Raw genomic sequence first — 17,997 nt, 5'->3', positions numbered from 1 at the left:
CTGACAGCTTCAATTCTCTTTATATATTATTTCTATTGCAATTACTGTTCGATGCTGCTTTCAATGCTTCAACTTAATTCTCAACCAAAACTCAATATATTTTTGCTTCTAAAAACTGAATAAAGCCAGGTAGCTTTTTATCAACTGAGAATGCAACACATTTCACACTGAGTTTTAGAACAATGGTTTGGTCTTGTGTTTTTATAAACAAAATGTAACTAGTGGTAAATATGCATTCCTGGTAAAAAAATCAAATCACAAATCATGCTAAAATTACTTAAAATCAAACAGTGACAGCGAAATCAAAAAGTAACGGAAGGATTACCTCTAACTGTTCAATGTATCTATCTTTTTCCTGCAGCTGATTTTTTAAGGCGGTCACTGTCACTTCAGGGACAGTTCCTGTGTTCTGTTTGGTGTCTATAGCCTTGAACACCTAGCAACGAGAAACAGAACTTGTGACAGGTCATTAACAGTCCATTAATTTAATGTATCTTAGATGTGATAGAGATTATGATCACAGGGGATTAATAACAGTATGGCTATTAATTGTATTTGTATGTTAGTAACATTTTGGTGCTTTTAATTTTTTTTTCATAAACTCGGGACAGCTGAATGCTATAAAATTTGTATATATACATGTAGTTTAACTGTAGTGAGGTCATGAGGCTTACATATTAATGCTATTACTGAATCAGGGGGACACACTGAGAAACTGAAATATGACTTCTGCAGGAAAAGAGAGAAACAACGGCATGCTAAGGAGATTAGTGACTATTTAGTAGAAACATTTTTACGGGGATAAATATCAACAGAGGCATCTCTCATTATCTCATCAAGCACCGAGGAGGAAAGAACTCTTCTCTTTACACACACAATATCAAAATGAAATCATATTTAAAATAAAGGCATACTATGTACATTCAGCATCAAACTAATAGCAATCAATGCCATGGTCAATGTTAGATATCAGACATCTTAGTCTACAGACGGTACACAACACACAGTAACATCGTAAATGTTTAGTTAGTACTACACAGCCATGTAGTGCTAGTACCTACTCCAAGGTGTACGTACCGACTTAGCTTTCTCCAGATACTTTTTATACCTAGCCTCCATTAACTTCATGTCATCATCCTTTTTATTGAGCTGGTCCTGTAGCTCCTGAACCCTATCTACACTACTACTTAACCTTGCTTCAAGGTCACCTATTGTCTCTTTGTTTTTCTGAAGCACATTTTCAATATCTTGAGTTCGTTTAATATGTTCGTTAATTTTTTTTCTCATCTCCAGCATTTCCCCGTTTGATGTCGTGGTCTGGACTCTCCTGAATATCTTCAACTTGAGCCTCCAAAGTCATAATTCTTTGATTCGCTATCCTGTGTTTACATATAGAAAATATAAACATTTAATACTACCATCACATTCTATTTCGGGACATAAAATTCAAAAACAATGAAATCACAAAACAATGATAACATGAAAACAAATTAGCAAACAAACACACTGATTCACTATAATTACAGTATGATATTATCAGTATATTTGTATTACAGCCTGAATACAAATATCATGAATCCTTAATTCACTTTTAATATATTTGTCACCTCATCAGTAAAACATTTCAACCAAGTTAATGTACAAATTGTTTATGTGATAAATGCACAAAAGGTTACCGTAATTCAGTCTCAAGTTCATTCTTGCGAGCGTTAGCATCATCAAGCATAGACTGTAACATGGGTGCCTGTTCACTGTCGTCATTAGAGGTCCTCAGTTTCAGTATCTTATTCTCGTGCTCCAGCCTCAGCAGCTTCTCCCTACAATAGTGATCTGGTACTAAACCTCACTGTTGCACAACACAAAAGTCTATTCCAGGTCGGAATATGTGGGAGGAGAGTGGGGATAAGGGTATTGATCAGTTGGATTACATTTAATAAACATATATATATTGATCGAGTAGTAGTGCTTTGTAAGGATATGACAGAAGGGACATAACTCTTCAGCGAGATAATGTGCATCAAGTTTCATTGAGAGGTTAAATGGAATACTGTATAAGAAACATCTGCTCACAAATGGACAGTCAGATGTACAGACTCCAGCAGCACTCCTAATTAACATGCATGGGGGTTATATACAGTATATAACACTTAGAATTACATCAATCTAATTAACTTGTGATTCTGTCCCTATATGAGTACACTGAAGGTCATATTGAAATCAGGGATAAGAAACAGCCTTACTTGACTTCTGGTGGCAGTGATAACATCTCCAGTCTGGGTGAGGTAGCTATCTCCCCGGGCTCCTCCATGTTCTGTAACTGTGTCAGCTTCATCTCCTCATTGAGTTCCCTCAGGGAGTCTCTCTCCTCAACCATTCTCTGAGACATCATTATCACATTATAGTTATCACCACTACATCACGGACATTGTACATTGTAATATGCTGTAGAATAACATAATGTTTTATCAAACTGTACACTCAAATCGACAGTTTTTTGTATTAGATAGAATGGGAAAAGGTAAGAAGCATTGACATTACATTAGGTTTACAATAGATGTACTAAATATCATTTAAAAACAAATGACAAATTTACAAAAAGGCAGGAATTCAAAGTAATTTTTCACCCACACCCTAGCTCTTCAGGCCTTAAATTCACAAACTAGCTAAAGATGCATAACCACTGTGTCATGACAATATTGTGGGTGGTTGTTTTTCATATAAAAAATAAGACATTTTACATTGCCATAATGCTGTAGATAATACCATGTTTAATTTATCGTTAATATGTGAGATACCAAATGTTAAGATTTTAAATTTTACTTATTTAAAAGAGTCTAGAAGTAACTATGTTGTGTCGGATCATGATTGGCTCGCTGAGCATGTCTCACCTCCTTTTCCCGTTGAAGGGTAGACATTTTGTCCTGTGCACGCTTGGCCTCAAAGTCTGCCTTGTCTGCTCGCTTGGTTTCCTCAGTGAGTTTGTTCTGGATCTCATGGACCTGACGTTTGTAACCTTCAAGCTGTTGTTTCAGTGACGATGCCTTCCTCAACTCCTGTTGGTGAATTTTCATTATCAAATCAATTAAAGATAAGTTTGAACAAGAAAATAATAAACAGTTTTATCAAATAAGAAAACGACTTTAAGCTGATCATGAAATACCAGTAAAAAGCTGCCTTTTTTCTTTTAATTGAAGTTTAATTTTGTAGTTTACTAATTTAAAGCTTAAAATTGTCATTATTGATTTCAACATCAAAACTAAACTAAACTGTATCAAATTTACCTCTTCTAGCTCCAGACGTTCTGTCATATACTTGGTATTTTTCTCCTCCAGCAGTTTCAGCTGGCCTCTCAGGTCACTAAGTTCATCTGAGGTAGAAAAACACGTTTTACTTTTAGCAGCTCCAACCAAAGCCAATTATTTACCTTAATGACCTGGACTCTTGATGATCCTTTTCCATTTACTAAATTTTGCTTTTTGATATGAGATAATAATTAGAGTAGAGAAATTGTAATCAGCTTGATGATGAGGTTAGAAATAGTGAAGTTATATTGTGGAAATAAATGTTCAACAGATGTAAGGACATTATGACTTGATATTATCTACATTGGTAAAGGTGACACAGAAAGGAAAAGGTACTCAGTGGTCCAATCACTCTGTAGTCCTCATCCTAATACAATGTAGAATGTGACAGGTACATACCTGGGTACAGTATTTCTTAATTACAAATGCCGATATAGTGCAGGCAAACAAATAAAGGGAAGTAATTCCGTCTACAGTGGGTATACCTATTTCATGACTAAATACTATATCCCAAGAAGTATATGTATCCTAAAGTTAGCATCTGTAGGAAATACCATGTATGAGGTATCCCCATACATAATGTGACACAGTGAACAAAGAGTCAAATGGGACACTATTGCTGATGCTTAATTTGACAATAAAGAAGAAACAGCAAATGAATTATGAACCAGATGAAGTGACAAACTGAATGATGGATTAAAGCCTATAATCCCAAAGTCAGATGGATAAAAACTTATAATCCAAAAGTTAGATGGATAAAAACCTATAATCCCAAAGTCAGATGGATAAAAACTTATAATCCAAAAGTCAGATGGATAAAAACTTATAATCCAAAAGTTAGATGGATAAAAACTTATAATCCCAAAGTCAGATGGATAAAAACTTATAATCCCAAAGTCAGATGGATAAAAACTTATAATCCCAAAGTCAGATGGATAAAAACTTATAATCCCAAAGTCAGATGGATAAAAACCTATAATCCCAAGGTCAGATGGATAAAAACCTATAATCCCAAGGTCAGTAATGTAATGATGGATAAAAACCTATAATCCCAAGGTCATATGGATAAAACCTATAATCCCAAGGTCAGTAATGTAATGATGGATAAAAACCTATAATCCCAAGGTCAGTAGTGTAATGATGGATAAAAACCTATAATCCCAAAGTCAGATGGATATAAACCTATAATCCCAAGGTCAGTAATGTAATGATGGATAAAAACCTATAATCCCAAAGTCAGATGGATAAAAACCTATAATCCCAAGGTCAGTAATGTAATGATGGATAAAAACCTATAATCCCAAAGTCAGATGGATAAAAACCTATAATCCCAAGGTCAGTAATGTAATGATTGATAAAAACCTAAAATCCCAAGGTCAGATGGATAAAAACCTATAATCCCAAGGTCAGATGGATAAAAACCTATAATCCCAAGGTCAGCAGTGTAATGATGGATAAAAACCTATAATCCCAAGGTCAGATGGATAAAAACCTATAATCCCAAGGTCAGATGGATAAAAACCTATAATCCCAAGGTCAGCAGTGTAATACCAATGGAAAGGTCTTGTCACAAAGAAAACGTGTCCGATATGTATGGTTAACATATATACTGTGGCCAAGGTTGTAGTTTTTTTTTTTTTTTAAATTAGGTCAAATGTCATGGTCAAGGTTAGCAGGTCCACAATGTAGTACCAATGGAAACGTCTTTTCACAGGGAACACACATATAAAATACCTAAGCTATATCCTCATTAGTATTGAAACAACACTGTAAACTTTAACCTAGCTGTATACAAACAGCAGCGACACCACCAACAGTATAGCAATAGCTCCCCTGGACTTTGTCCCAACAAGCTAATAAAACATAATCGAAGCATAATGGTATACATAATGGTATAACTTACCTAATTTCTTCTTGTAAGATTCTATACTTGATTCATACTTAGACTGAAAAGGAAATGCATACATTTATAAAATATCTGATGAAAATGGAGATGGTGGTTTTACCATATTATAGCATTCCACAATTCAAACATTTAATATAGCAAATCAATACCATGGCTATACCTACATACAGGTTGTGTAACCGAAATAGTCTGACCAATCTCAGTATAAAAACTCAGTATACTGCTGCCTTGGTACATGATGAGTGACAAGATGACGTTTGGTATGGAAAATCATTAACATTCAACATCAACCATAAACAGTGATTTAAAAGCTTTGTTTCATAATAAAAACATCAGCCAAATTATAAACAGTTGTGATTTGCAGGGAATACTTACAACTTGTTCTGATGTGTGACGAAGGACATCCACCTCGTCCTTTAGAGAACGTGCCTCGTCTGCTATTGCCGTGAGCTCGACATTCTGGGGACATAAACCTCAGTTTTACCATCAAAAGGTACTTACTTCCACATATACATACAAAGATCTTCCTTAATACCCCAAACCAATAGTTCCCATTAAGTTATACTACAATGCATATTCAGTGAGTAATTTGTAAAGATTGATGATATAAATTTTTTCTTTATTCAGGTTTTTATTTACTTACCTTTTGTTTAATTTCAGAAAAATCCCTTGCAAGAATTTCAGACTTGATTCTTATGTCATCTCGACCTGAAAAGATGCAACGGTTACTTTAAATTAAATATATCAAATGGAATAGACGTTCTATTGTCATTCATCTGTGTATTGATGTAAAGGCGTTCTAGGTCAGTAGACAAACACCAGTTACAAAACAGTTATACTTAAAAAAGTAAGATGTAACTACAAAATTTACTCACTCGACTCCAGTTTAAAATTCTCTTCCTGCAGCTTATCAACCTGTTGTTGTAGTTGTTGGAACCTCTTACCGGCCGGGGTACTGTGAAACAGATATAAACATAAGGTCATTAGCGGGGTACTGTGAAACAGATATAAACATTACGTCATTACAAACACTGGCTGTAGTCACATTGTTTTTTTTTTAAATCAAGGTCTCCACACAAAACACCTGAGGATCACAATCTTCTGTCCTAAGTACCTCATACCCAAGTAAGCTCATTAACTAGTGGTTTTTAATGTATTCAGGATATTATATCAACAGGATAGCCAGGTCCTTAATATATAATAAACTGTTAAATACTGTCGTGGACTCCTGTTATTTACTGTACATGTAATTCATCCATATATTAACATGTAAAACTGTCTTTAGATATCTAAGATATGTCAGAGTCCAGTCTGTAGTTATATCCTATGCTCTCTGTCCTATCTGCTCCAGACTAAATAGGGAAAACAGAAACGAAAATGTTTTGCAATTTATTTTGGTATTTATAGCTTAATTAAGACAAACATCACTGCTGAAAAACTATCAATACTTTGAATGAATGACACAGAAATAATGTAATGGAAGAGTCTTAACTATCTATATGTCATAAGATCAGAATTCCTTCCCAACATTGACACTGGTATTGACTGCTGAAGTATCCATGATATGACTAGTATCAGGTGATATCAATGACAGCATCCATGATCAATATGACTAGTATTGGTGATATCAATGACAGCTTTAACTACTTGGTGCTGGTCTAAAAGATATGATAACAACTGTACAAACATATGCTTACACTGTGATAGGAATACTGTTTTTTATAATGATAGAATCTTGAAGATTTACGACTATTTATCAATTCCAGTGCCTGCTACATTAAAGTATACACATGCCACTATCAAATTTACACCTATCCCAAAATTCAAATGCAAAATGTTAGAAAGACAGGATACTTTAGTTAGAACAAGACTTCGCTTAAGGGGTTTTCAGTCCATCATTCCATAAAAATGCAATTTTAATCACAAAATACAATAAAATAATTCTTAAAAATTTCAGTATTTATTAAAACAGATATACAGTAATTTTATCTATGATCGATTACATCATACAAGGCCAAGCCATTGATTTATAAAATAACAATTGGTTTTGGATAAAAAGCAAATTAAAGACAAATTAAAAAGTTAAATAATCTTGAAAATGATATATATTATATACGAATACAATTATGAATAAAATCTCAATAAATACTATACAGTGTTACACAAAAGCACACAATAAGAGACAGGGTACTGAACCCACAGTTATCCCAAGGAGGTAAAATGTAAGCAGTATTCAATGCATGTGTATACAGTAATAGTAATGGGATATAGATAAATGAAGAAGCTGGAGAAAATTGGCTGGCATAGATATTCAAGAATATGATGTGATCAATCTTTGGAAACATGTTTTACCTGTAAAATCTAGAAGATACTTAAAACTTACATTTTATCTGAATTTTTTTTTTCTTGGAAATAGTATGCACAATTATATAATATAACTACAACCAGTTTTTTTGTTTTTAATTAGGTTGAATTCCTAGTAAGAAAAATCAGAATCAATTAATATTTTGAAATATCAAAAGAGTCAGAAATAGTGTTATTTGAATGGTTAAAAATTCTAGTTAGAAAATTTTTAATGACTTTTTATGAAGTTAAGAAAAATTACATTATTTAGAAATAGAAGTCTTAGTAAGAATACTGTACAAATCTGGTCTCAATACATCAAAAATAGCTACACATCACTCAGAAATAGGAGAATACGGTCTATAAAGCTGGTCATGGTACAGTAAAAGTAGCTACAATGTATATATGTATAGACTAATAGGATAGTCACTAATAATATAACAGTATTCAACCACTATAACAATTATATCTTCATTTCAACTTAGATACAAATACGGTGGAAACAAATTTACATTGCTTTTAGCTAGGTGACACAACACTCCAGATATTATTTTACCAGACTTGTCAGTGTCTAAACAGCTTTTACTTATACTGACTGTGAAGTGGATTGGTGCTATTTACAATAAGCAAGATCAAACATTATACTAAATTCTGAAGAAAAAAAAGAAAAAAAAAGAAAAAAATATAAATTCATGTAAAGTAGATATTTCCAGATGTATAAATATAAATGTAGAAATATAAAACATATAAAAAGTTTATGAAATATATGCCAAACAGATATATAATACACATGATTTTGTTTTTACAAAGCTACAAATCTGAATCTGGTCTACCCTGAGGTGGGGGTCTCACACTGACAATCCAGGCTGGTGTAACACGACAAATAAAGGGGTCGTACATAGCTATATATATATTGCCTGTCCTCAACAACTGTTCACAGCGTTACTAAGTGAGGATGTGACAATGTTGTGTGTATTGTACTTTACAGTGTCTGTATTTAGTCTTGTCTGTGATGTGACTTGTAAACTTATTGAGGCGAACGAAAATATCCATTCCTGTCATGGTTTGAGTCCAAATGCAAACTAGTAGTATCTGATGCACAAACGTCTGAAGCCCAAGCATATATCCAATTAAATCTCAAGTCCATATAAAAATAGCTGTCCAGAGACATGACATGCTTTGTAAGTAGGGTCAAAGGCCAAAGTCAGCTAGCCAGGCAGGTAATAAAAGGACACAATACAATAATTATAATCTTTTACCCTGGCGGTACATTGTACATGAATTGTATTAATTTTTCCTTGATAAATATTTTGTGTTTCAAAATAGGACAACAGTACTAATATCAATTAATTATTAGATATTACTTGTTATTAAATGTATAAAAACCTGATAGTGTTGATTTTAAAACAGCAGTGATCATGAGATATACTATTCAGTAATCCGGAAACTGTACGCATTATCCTAGGGGAGTTTTTATGTAAAAATATAACATTTTTGTACAAAAAAGCTGTACTACAAACCCAATACTTTTGAAATTAACACAGAAAATAACACTGTCATTCTATCGAAGTCCAAAGATGTCAGGATACAGATCTGGATTAAAGATTACTAATAATGCATTAACGACATTTTACAAGACTTTTTAGTGTTCATCAGTCAAATATCATTTCTGTTGAGTATCATCAGGGGAACACAGCCTGGTACACACACAGACCACGGCCTGTCAGATCATGCTATTGGTTGTCCCCAGACCTACTTGGGACAGACTATGTCAACAGGCATGCTCACAAACTTTCTGTGTAATTATCAGTTGTTCCCATACCATCAAACATGTCTCTGATTCACTTATACACCTAATTCTTCTGTCTCTTACAGACATACATATACAGAAAAAACTGTCTAGTTACTCTCTCAATGTAACTAATATCTCAGAGAAATGGTCTCAAATTGATAATTCAGGAAAATTATACATGTATATCATGTACATTTCGTTGTATTTTTCAACCAGTTATGATTTCATCTAAAATATGTACTATCATAAATTTGATAAATTATTAAATTAAAATGTGATAAAAATTTGATATAAACTTTCACCCCTGACATTCATTTGGCTAATGTAGAATTTGATTTGTTAAGAAAATCTATCAAATTGAGACTATTTCTGAGACCACTTGGTTATTGGTAGAATAATATTTCTGTTATTTAGGAAAATAGGACTTGCTTATTTCCTCATGCAAGATTCGTTAAATGCCTATTAACACTATTGCTCTGTTACCTGGACTGAAGAATGTAATTGACACACCTGGTGAAGGAAGAATCGTTACAGGTAAATTACAGCTGTGCTGAAATAATCCTTATAGATCCTCTAATCCATAACACAGTGCAGCAAACTTAAATCAAAATCTAACTAACTTGAGACTCTCAAAATAAAATCAAAATTAGCAAAGCACACCATTAAATACAGAGCATATCATAGCTGTTTATGACTAAAATGATATCAATTTATTAAATAAAGTGCAGCGATATCATACACATCTAGAGGTACCTGTAGTACCAGGAATTGTAGTGAGTATGTAACTATATAAACTTTAAAACAAATAATTATCACTTTTGAACCAGTTACTGGTAAACCATTATATACATGTGTGTGTATATATAATTATATCTATAAATATATATCAAAACCTAAAATAGTGTACAGTATTTATATCCAAAAGAGCAAATCAATTGTAAATTGCTACAAAAAATGCTTGTCACAAATAAGTCAAATATTTTAGATGTCATGTACATATAAATACATCACATACAAAATAATATGGAAATTATATATAAATCATGCATTCATCCATTATATGGTACTATTTTTACTTCCTGTGAAAATTATTCTGGTATTCTGAACTGTTGCTGTTAGAGAAAGGTTAGACAATTTCTATTTTTCTTGGTTTATTGAAATCAATTTAAAGTCAATTATTTATAGCTCCTTAATTTGGATGTTTATAAAGTCATGTACATTGCTTTCCAGACTTATATTATACAAATATTCACACTTGTCCAAAAACTTTTCTTGATATTAATATCATCATGGTAATTACTTTATTCCAATTTGTTGGCAAATGAAAGTGTATGTTTTGAGAGGGTTAGCAGGAACTGTTTGTGGTGTAAACCTATACCATCTGGCTGTGCTGTTACTAAACAAAATTACTTACGCTGGATCATCCAAGTTTTCTGCTAAGTTTAGCCTTTCGTTTAATTTGTCATTCTCAAACACTAATGCCTGTTTTTCTTCCATTAAACCAGCCACCTGTAAAAATGTTTTTAACATCACAAAACAGATTATCACAAGAGGAATATAATTTTCAATGTTCTAATTATCATTTTAGGGATTTTAAATTCTGTTTTTCATTTTTAGTTTTGTAATTTTTTCTGGCGTGAAAGTCACTTAATTTACAGCAATTTTTTAATTATTCTACTGGAACAAAAACCTCTGAAAGAGTTATATCCCCTTGCTCAAAATGCATGCCATTTTCCTGACATTTGTCAGCATTTTACCTGTTGGTCGAGCTCATGGCATCGCTGTGTCAACTCCTCTCTTGCCTCCAGTGCACTGTTCATTTCTTCAGTTGTCCGTCGCAACTGTAGTAACATTGAATTGTTAGATCTCATTTCTTAATAGAGATGTTTCACTGGTTTGTGAAAAAAAGAATCTCTGTTGAATAAATGGTTCCATAGATATTTACCTGAGATCAATGGGTCTAATCACTACAGGGGAATGTATCTTTTGAATACTAAATAGTAATCAGCAGTGGAATACAGCTAGGTAATGACAGATCTATATAAAACACATCCCCACTGCTATCTGTCTGAATCAATATCTAATTACCTGTTCCGCTAATTCTGATTCACCGTCACTACTGGTGGTGATTTCTTTCGTCATGAGCTGGAAAAAAAACAAAAAAAACTGTCATCAAGGATTTTAAATGACCCTTGGGAGTGATGTTTTTGACTACTGAGCATTAGATTTCATTTGACCTTTGGTAGTGATGTTTTTGACTCCCCAAGAATTAGATTTCATTGACTCTTAAGAGTTATGTTTTTTACTCCCCAGATTTTGAATTGAGTTTAATTTGTCTTTAAGGATATTTGACATGTGCTTTGACCTTGAAGATTGATGATTTGACTTTCAAAATTGCAAGATGTCAATTGTCAACAGAAAGTGCTGGTCATGGTATTTTATCTCTTTATGTGTGACCCTCAGTTCAATAATCATTGATGTGTTTTACACAATATCAGATATTCAGATACTCTAGTCATGATGACCTACCTCTTGTATGGCATTCATTACAACATGCTGTACCGACTCCTCCATGGACATGATGCGCTGGATGTACTCCTGTTTAGCTTCGCAGTTGACAGCACATCCCAGAATCAGCTGAAGCAGGCGGCCCAGTTCTGACACATTACTGTGCTCACCTAATAAACGATTAATTCAATGATAAAACTTCAGAGAATATAAGTTCTATTCAGACTGAAAATAGTACAAAACAATTTGATTTCTAATGTGAAATGTGCATCACTTTTTGAGTCTCAATTTTGAGTCCATAACATGGAAAAGTTAATCATATTTGCACTCATGTCTCAAGGTATGATAGTAACTTAATTCCACTACTAAGACTTATTTATTGCATTTTTGCCAGTGAAATATAGAAATTTATCAAACTAATAAAACTTATATTTTCACTGCAGTGATCAGCAGTGAAAATATAAGATTTGGCAGTGAAAATATAAGTTTTCCATTTTTGACCAATCAGACCGGACCTTTGTATTCACTTCGTTGAAACTTGCTGATTTTTCCAATCGAAGCGGAGATAGATCAATTGGTTATTTTGCTATATTTCTGAAATTGGTTATTTTGCTGTATTTCTGAAATTTTCAGTATCTTTTGACAAAATATTCACTTGACGTTAGCTATTCATGCACAGATTCGCCTGTAACAGTAGAAAACTCTTAAATTGCGTTGAACAGTCCTTTCAAAATGTCACCGTCAAGTTGACGTGGAGTAACGTCACAAAGAGATGACGTCATTACTGATTCCCCCACTTTTTGACACTATTAATTTTTTGATGTTTTTAATTTTGTTCATAAGTTTATGAAATGCAATAAAAAGAAAATTGAATGGTTGCCTGTTAAATATAACACATATTTCACTCGTATGACAGAATATTTCGATATTTTTCACTCGTGCTTCACACTCGTGAAAATATCGATATTCTGTCATACTCATGAAATATATGTTATATTAAACGGGAAACCATTCAATATCATCTATATATCACATTTGTGTAAAAGTTAACACTGTCCAGTAATATTGTTTATGATAATCTCACAGGTTTTGTCTATCCTAGCAGGACACATGTGTATCGATCACTCAACATGTTCCTTAATTCACAAACACAGACTATGCCTCCAAATTTGATACTTTTACCAAAGGTTCCATTGAATTTCAGGCTTGTGAGAAAGTTAAGATGAAGTTGTTGGAAGCCAAAATATATAAATGTTCAGCAGTTCAAAGAGTTTGTGTTTTTAATATCTTATCTAACAGTACATATCACACATTAATATCATGAAGTAATCAAGGGTATCAGTATTTTATCTGGTTTAGTTTGCTTGATTATCTAGTAAATTAACTTATGAAGTCTATGATCTTGGTTTTTATAAGTACACTAGATGTAGCACTGGCTCTAGCTCTTGATGACATACATTTCAAGTACAACCGGATGTGAGCCTAGTCGCATTTCATAATAGCAGGGTTAGTCATGATACACGTGTACTTGAGGCTCAATTATAATCAATCCTTCACTGGAGATATAGTGATACAGTATAGACCTGTCAGACTTTAATTCTGTACAGTCTATGTACTGGAGGTGTATAATGATACAGTATAGACCTGTCAGACTTTAATTCTGTACAGTCTATGTACTGGAGGTGTATAATGATACAGTTTATATCTGTCAGACTTTTGTTCTATAAAGTCTAGGTATATATACTGTACCTCTCGGACTTCAATTCTATAAAGTCTAGGTATATATACCTCTCGGACTTCAATTTTATAAAGTCAAGGTATATATACTGTACCTCTCAGTCTTCAATTCTATAAAGTCAAGGTAAACATACCTCTCAGACTTCAATTCTATAAAGTCAAGGTAAACATACCTCTCAGTCTTCAATTCTATAAAGTCAAGGTAAACATACCTCTCGGACTTCAATTCTATAAAGTCAAGGTAAACATACCTCTCAGACTCTCATTCTATACAGTCTTGGTACTAGTGTATAGTGATATATATCTGTCAGACTTCCATTCATAGTATATATAGGTATGAGTGTATAGTGATACAGCACAAACTGTATGATATAACTTGTATATATTGTAGTTGAACATACGTTGTAGTGACACCGTATACCAATAGAGTTTTCACAAACAGTATATATTGTAGTGACACCTTACCAATAGAGTTCTCACATACAGTATATATTGTAGTGACACCGTATACCAATAGAGTTTTCACAAACAGTATATATTGTAGTGACACCTTACCAATAGAGTTCTCACAAACAGTATATATTGTAGTGACACCTTACCAATAAAGTTCTCACAAACAGTATATGTTGTAGTGACACCTTACCAATAGAGTTCTCACAAACAGTATATATTGTAGTGACACCTTACCAATAAAGTTCTCACATACAGTATATATTGTAGTGACACCTTACCAATAGAGTTCTCACAAACAGTATATATTGTAGTGACACCTTACCAATAGAGTTCTCACAAACAGTATATATTGTAGTGACACCTTAACAATAGAGTTCTCACATACAGTATATGTTGTAGTGACACCTTAACAATAGAGTTCTCACATACAGTATATATTGTAGTGACACCTTATACCAATAGAGTTCTCACATACAGTATATATTGTAGTGACACCGTATACCAATAGAGTTTTCACAAACAGTATATATTGTAGTGACACCTTACCAATAAAGTTCTCACATACAGTATATGTTGTAGTGACACCTTACCAATAAAGTTCTCACATACAGTATATATTGTAGTTACACCTTATACCAATAGAGTTCTCACAAACAGTATATGTTGTAGTGACACCTTACCAATAGAGTTCTCACAAACAGTATATGTTGTAGTGACACCTTATACCAATAGAGTTCTCACATACAGTATATGTTGTAGTGACACCTTACCAACAGAGTTCTCACATACAGTATATGTTGTAGTGACACCTTACCAATAGAGTTCTCACATACAGTATATGTTGTAGTGACACCTTACCAACAGAGTTCTCACATACAGTATATGTTGTAGTGACACCTTACCAATAGAGTTCTCACAAACAGTATATATTGTAGTGACACCTTACCAACAGAGTTCTCACATACAGTATATGTTGTAGTGACACCTTACCAACAGAGTTCTCACATACAGTATATGTTGTAGTGACACCTTACCAATAGAGTTCTCACATACAGTATATATTGTAGTGACACCTTAACAACAGAGTTCTCACAAACAGTATTATATTGTAGTGACACCTTACCAATAAAGTTCTCACATACAGTATATGTTGTAGTGACACCTTACCAATAGAGTTCTCACATACAGTATATATTGTAGTGACACCTTACCAATAGAGTTCTCACATACAGTATATATTGTAGTGACACCTTACCAACAGAGTTCTCACATACAGTATATGTTGTAGTAACACCTTACCAATAAAGTTCTCACATACAGTATATGTTGTAGTGACACCTTACCAACAGAGTTCTCATGCAGTAGACGTTGTAGTGGATATTGTAGTGACAACTTACCAATAGAATTGACATCAGGCATTTGGAAGTCGTGGATCTGAATACCAATCACCTGTAATAATAGCTCAAATTTACTCAACCTGTACACATGTACAGACACATGAAATGACAAATTTACCTCTGCCATTAAATGTGAGTCTTTAACAACACGTACAAAATTTACTTCTTACTTCTCATGCATTTTTTATCTCAAAGAAAATGTGAACTCAATTAAGAAGACAATGTAGGGGTCACATGTTACACTCATGATCAGGACATCCAGTAGTCCCTTCAGAGTATGTTTTTGACACCCAAAAATCATATTCGATTCTTGGGGTTTTGACCCTTCAGATTTCTGAGAAATAGTATTTGATTTCTGAAGTTGCTGAAATACAAGGGTCAACTGAATGTCCTATGCACAGAACACAGTTATACTTAAAAATACAAGAGGTCCATGGGCCTAAGTTTTGATATATTCTAGCATATTTGTCCCCTGTGACCTTGAATGAAGGTCAAGGTTATTCATTTGAACAATCTTTACAGTACTAGTACCCTAGGATGTCATAGGCCCAATATCAGGTCTGTGGGCCACATGTGACCTTAAACAAAGATCAAGGCCATCCATTTGAGCAAACTTGGTAGCCCTTCATCACAGCATCCTACAAACCCAATATTAGGTATCTGGGCCTCTTGGTTATCACTACTGCCCAGCAAAGTCATTACAAATCTATTACAAACCCATTACAAAACCATTAAAAACACTGATTCCATTAAAATTGGCCATTATTTCTCGTTTCCATTTTTGGGACAAACCTGGAGTTAAGTAATGTAATGGGCATTATTTTTCTAAATTTCAATTACTTTCCTATCAATATTTTCTTTGTAATGGTCATTAACAAAATAATGGCCATTACTTCATGTTTTGTATTTTTTTTAATGGCCTTTATTCTGTTTGTAATGGCCATTAGAGTGGAGTCATCATAATGTTATGGCCATTACTAACTGTGGATTTTATGTACTCCCATAACATTTTCCATTTAATGGCCACAACAAATTATGATCACAATGTAATGGCAATTATTTATTGGTAACTTCATGTAATGCCCATTACATTTTCCATTTAATGGCCATAACAAATTATGATCACAATGCAATGGCCATTACTTATTGGTACCTTCATGTAATGCCCATTACATTTTCCATTTAATGACCATAACAAATTATGGTCATAATGCAATAGCCATTACTTAATGGTACCTTTATGTAATGCCATTACATTTGTTATTCCTCATAAGTGACATTTTTTTTCTTGTAATGGCCATTACAAATATTACAAATATCATCACATCATATTGTAATATATATGACAATGTTTAATATACTACCATGAATTGTTGACCTTAAATTAATGTATTATTTCAGTATCTTATTTTTCATTATATTGTTATTGTTGAATTCCATGTCTATATTACAATTTTGTTGTTGGCTTAAAGAAGAATAAGGAAACTGTACAGGCTCACTAAACCCCTTCACAATAAAAAAAACTTCAAATTTCCCGCCAAATTTTTCCCGCCCAATAACTTCAAGCAGGAGAGTTCCAATACATGGCAGCCATGAGGCTTTTCTCACACATATGAACAACATGTTATTTTACAAATGAAGGGAAGTATTTATCTTTAATACCTGGTTCATCATTAATACAAGACTACCAGGAAATGAAATATTCAACTCTGGAAGTATGTCAACCTGTTTATAGGTAAGAATTAACTTAAAACCAATCACCATGCATGTGACCTAAATTTACATAGTGTACATTATATTCAAACAGCTTTGGCATTTCTTAAATTGTATTGCCTATTCAACCAAATTGTACAAACACACATCATATGTACATTGAGAATTAATGCAATAATGAACATAAATCACTCTTACATGTATCTGAAGAATATTAAAAGGATTTTGGGTCCACATGATTGTGTACTGTGAATATCCATTTTTGAAGCAGTTATCAATTTGAAACAAATGATGGATCACTTTGAATGCAATTTTTAATGGAAGGACTACATGTACAACGATATTGTCAAACATGCATAGTGATACAGTTCATGATGAACTTTGATGAAATTAAGTGGTAAAATGCATTTTCTAAATTTTCTGAATGCGTCTTATGTAATAGTCACATGTAGGTCCGTTAATTTTGTATACCTGTATATATATAATGGCCATTACACTTTTGTTTGTAAAAACGTAATGGCCATTACCATTGTGTTGATCTTTAAACAGTTTTTGTACTTTAAAAGTAATGGTCATTATATTTGTAAAAATTATGGCCATTAAAGTGTATTTTCTTGTAATGGTCTTTTAGTTTTGTACACCTTTAATGGCCATTACACCTTTTCTGACGAAATGTAATGGCCATTACAGAGTACACTTCAGAAAGTAATGACACCGTTGATGGGCATTACAAAAATGGTTTTGCTCCAAACCTAATGGCCATTACATTACACCAAAAATGTTTAATGCCCATTACACCATAAGGTTTGATGCCCATTACACCATAAGGTTTGATGCCCATTACAT

At 33.2% G+C, this 17,997-nt stretch overlaps 1 protein-coding gene across 1 annotated transcript in view; it reads right to left on the bottom strand.

Moving 5' to 3' along the window:
- LOC117325220 (protein Hook homolog 3-like) overlaps nucleotides 1–17,997 on the bottom strand; it is a 44,369-nt gene that overhangs the window by 8,721 nt on the left and 17,651 nt on the right. The window contains 17 exon segments of the mRNA XM_033881309.1: nucleotides 326–436; nucleotides 1,078–1,309; nucleotides 1,311–1,379; nucleotides 1,677–1,817; nucleotides 2,241–2,377; nucleotides 2,889–3,053; nucleotides 3,282–3,367; nucleotides 5,206–5,248; nucleotides 5,584–5,667; nucleotides 5,852–5,916; nucleotides 6,084–6,163; nucleotides 9,827–9,853; nucleotides 10,758–10,852; nucleotides 11,101–11,184; nucleotides 11,432–11,488; nucleotides 11,873–12,021; nucleotides 15,439–15,490. Of these exon segments, the coding sequence (XP_033737200.1) occupies nucleotides 326–436; nucleotides 1,078–1,309; nucleotides 1,311–1,379; nucleotides 1,677–1,817; nucleotides 2,241–2,377; nucleotides 2,889–3,053; nucleotides 3,282–3,367; nucleotides 5,206–5,248; nucleotides 5,584–5,667; nucleotides 5,852–5,916; nucleotides 6,084–6,163; nucleotides 9,827–9,853; nucleotides 10,758–10,852; nucleotides 11,101–11,184; nucleotides 11,432–11,488; nucleotides 11,873–12,021; nucleotides 15,439–15,490 (1,677 nt within the window).

Source organism: Pecten maximus, chromosome 4 (genome assembly GCF_902652985.1).
Source record: "Pecten maximus chromosome 4, xPecMax1.1, whole genome shotgun sequence".
Taxonomy (NCBI): Eukaryota; Metazoa; Mollusca; class Bivalvia; order Pectinida; family Pectinidae; genus Pecten; species Pecten maximus.
This window is presented reverse-complemented; position numbering and strand designations above follow the sequence as displayed.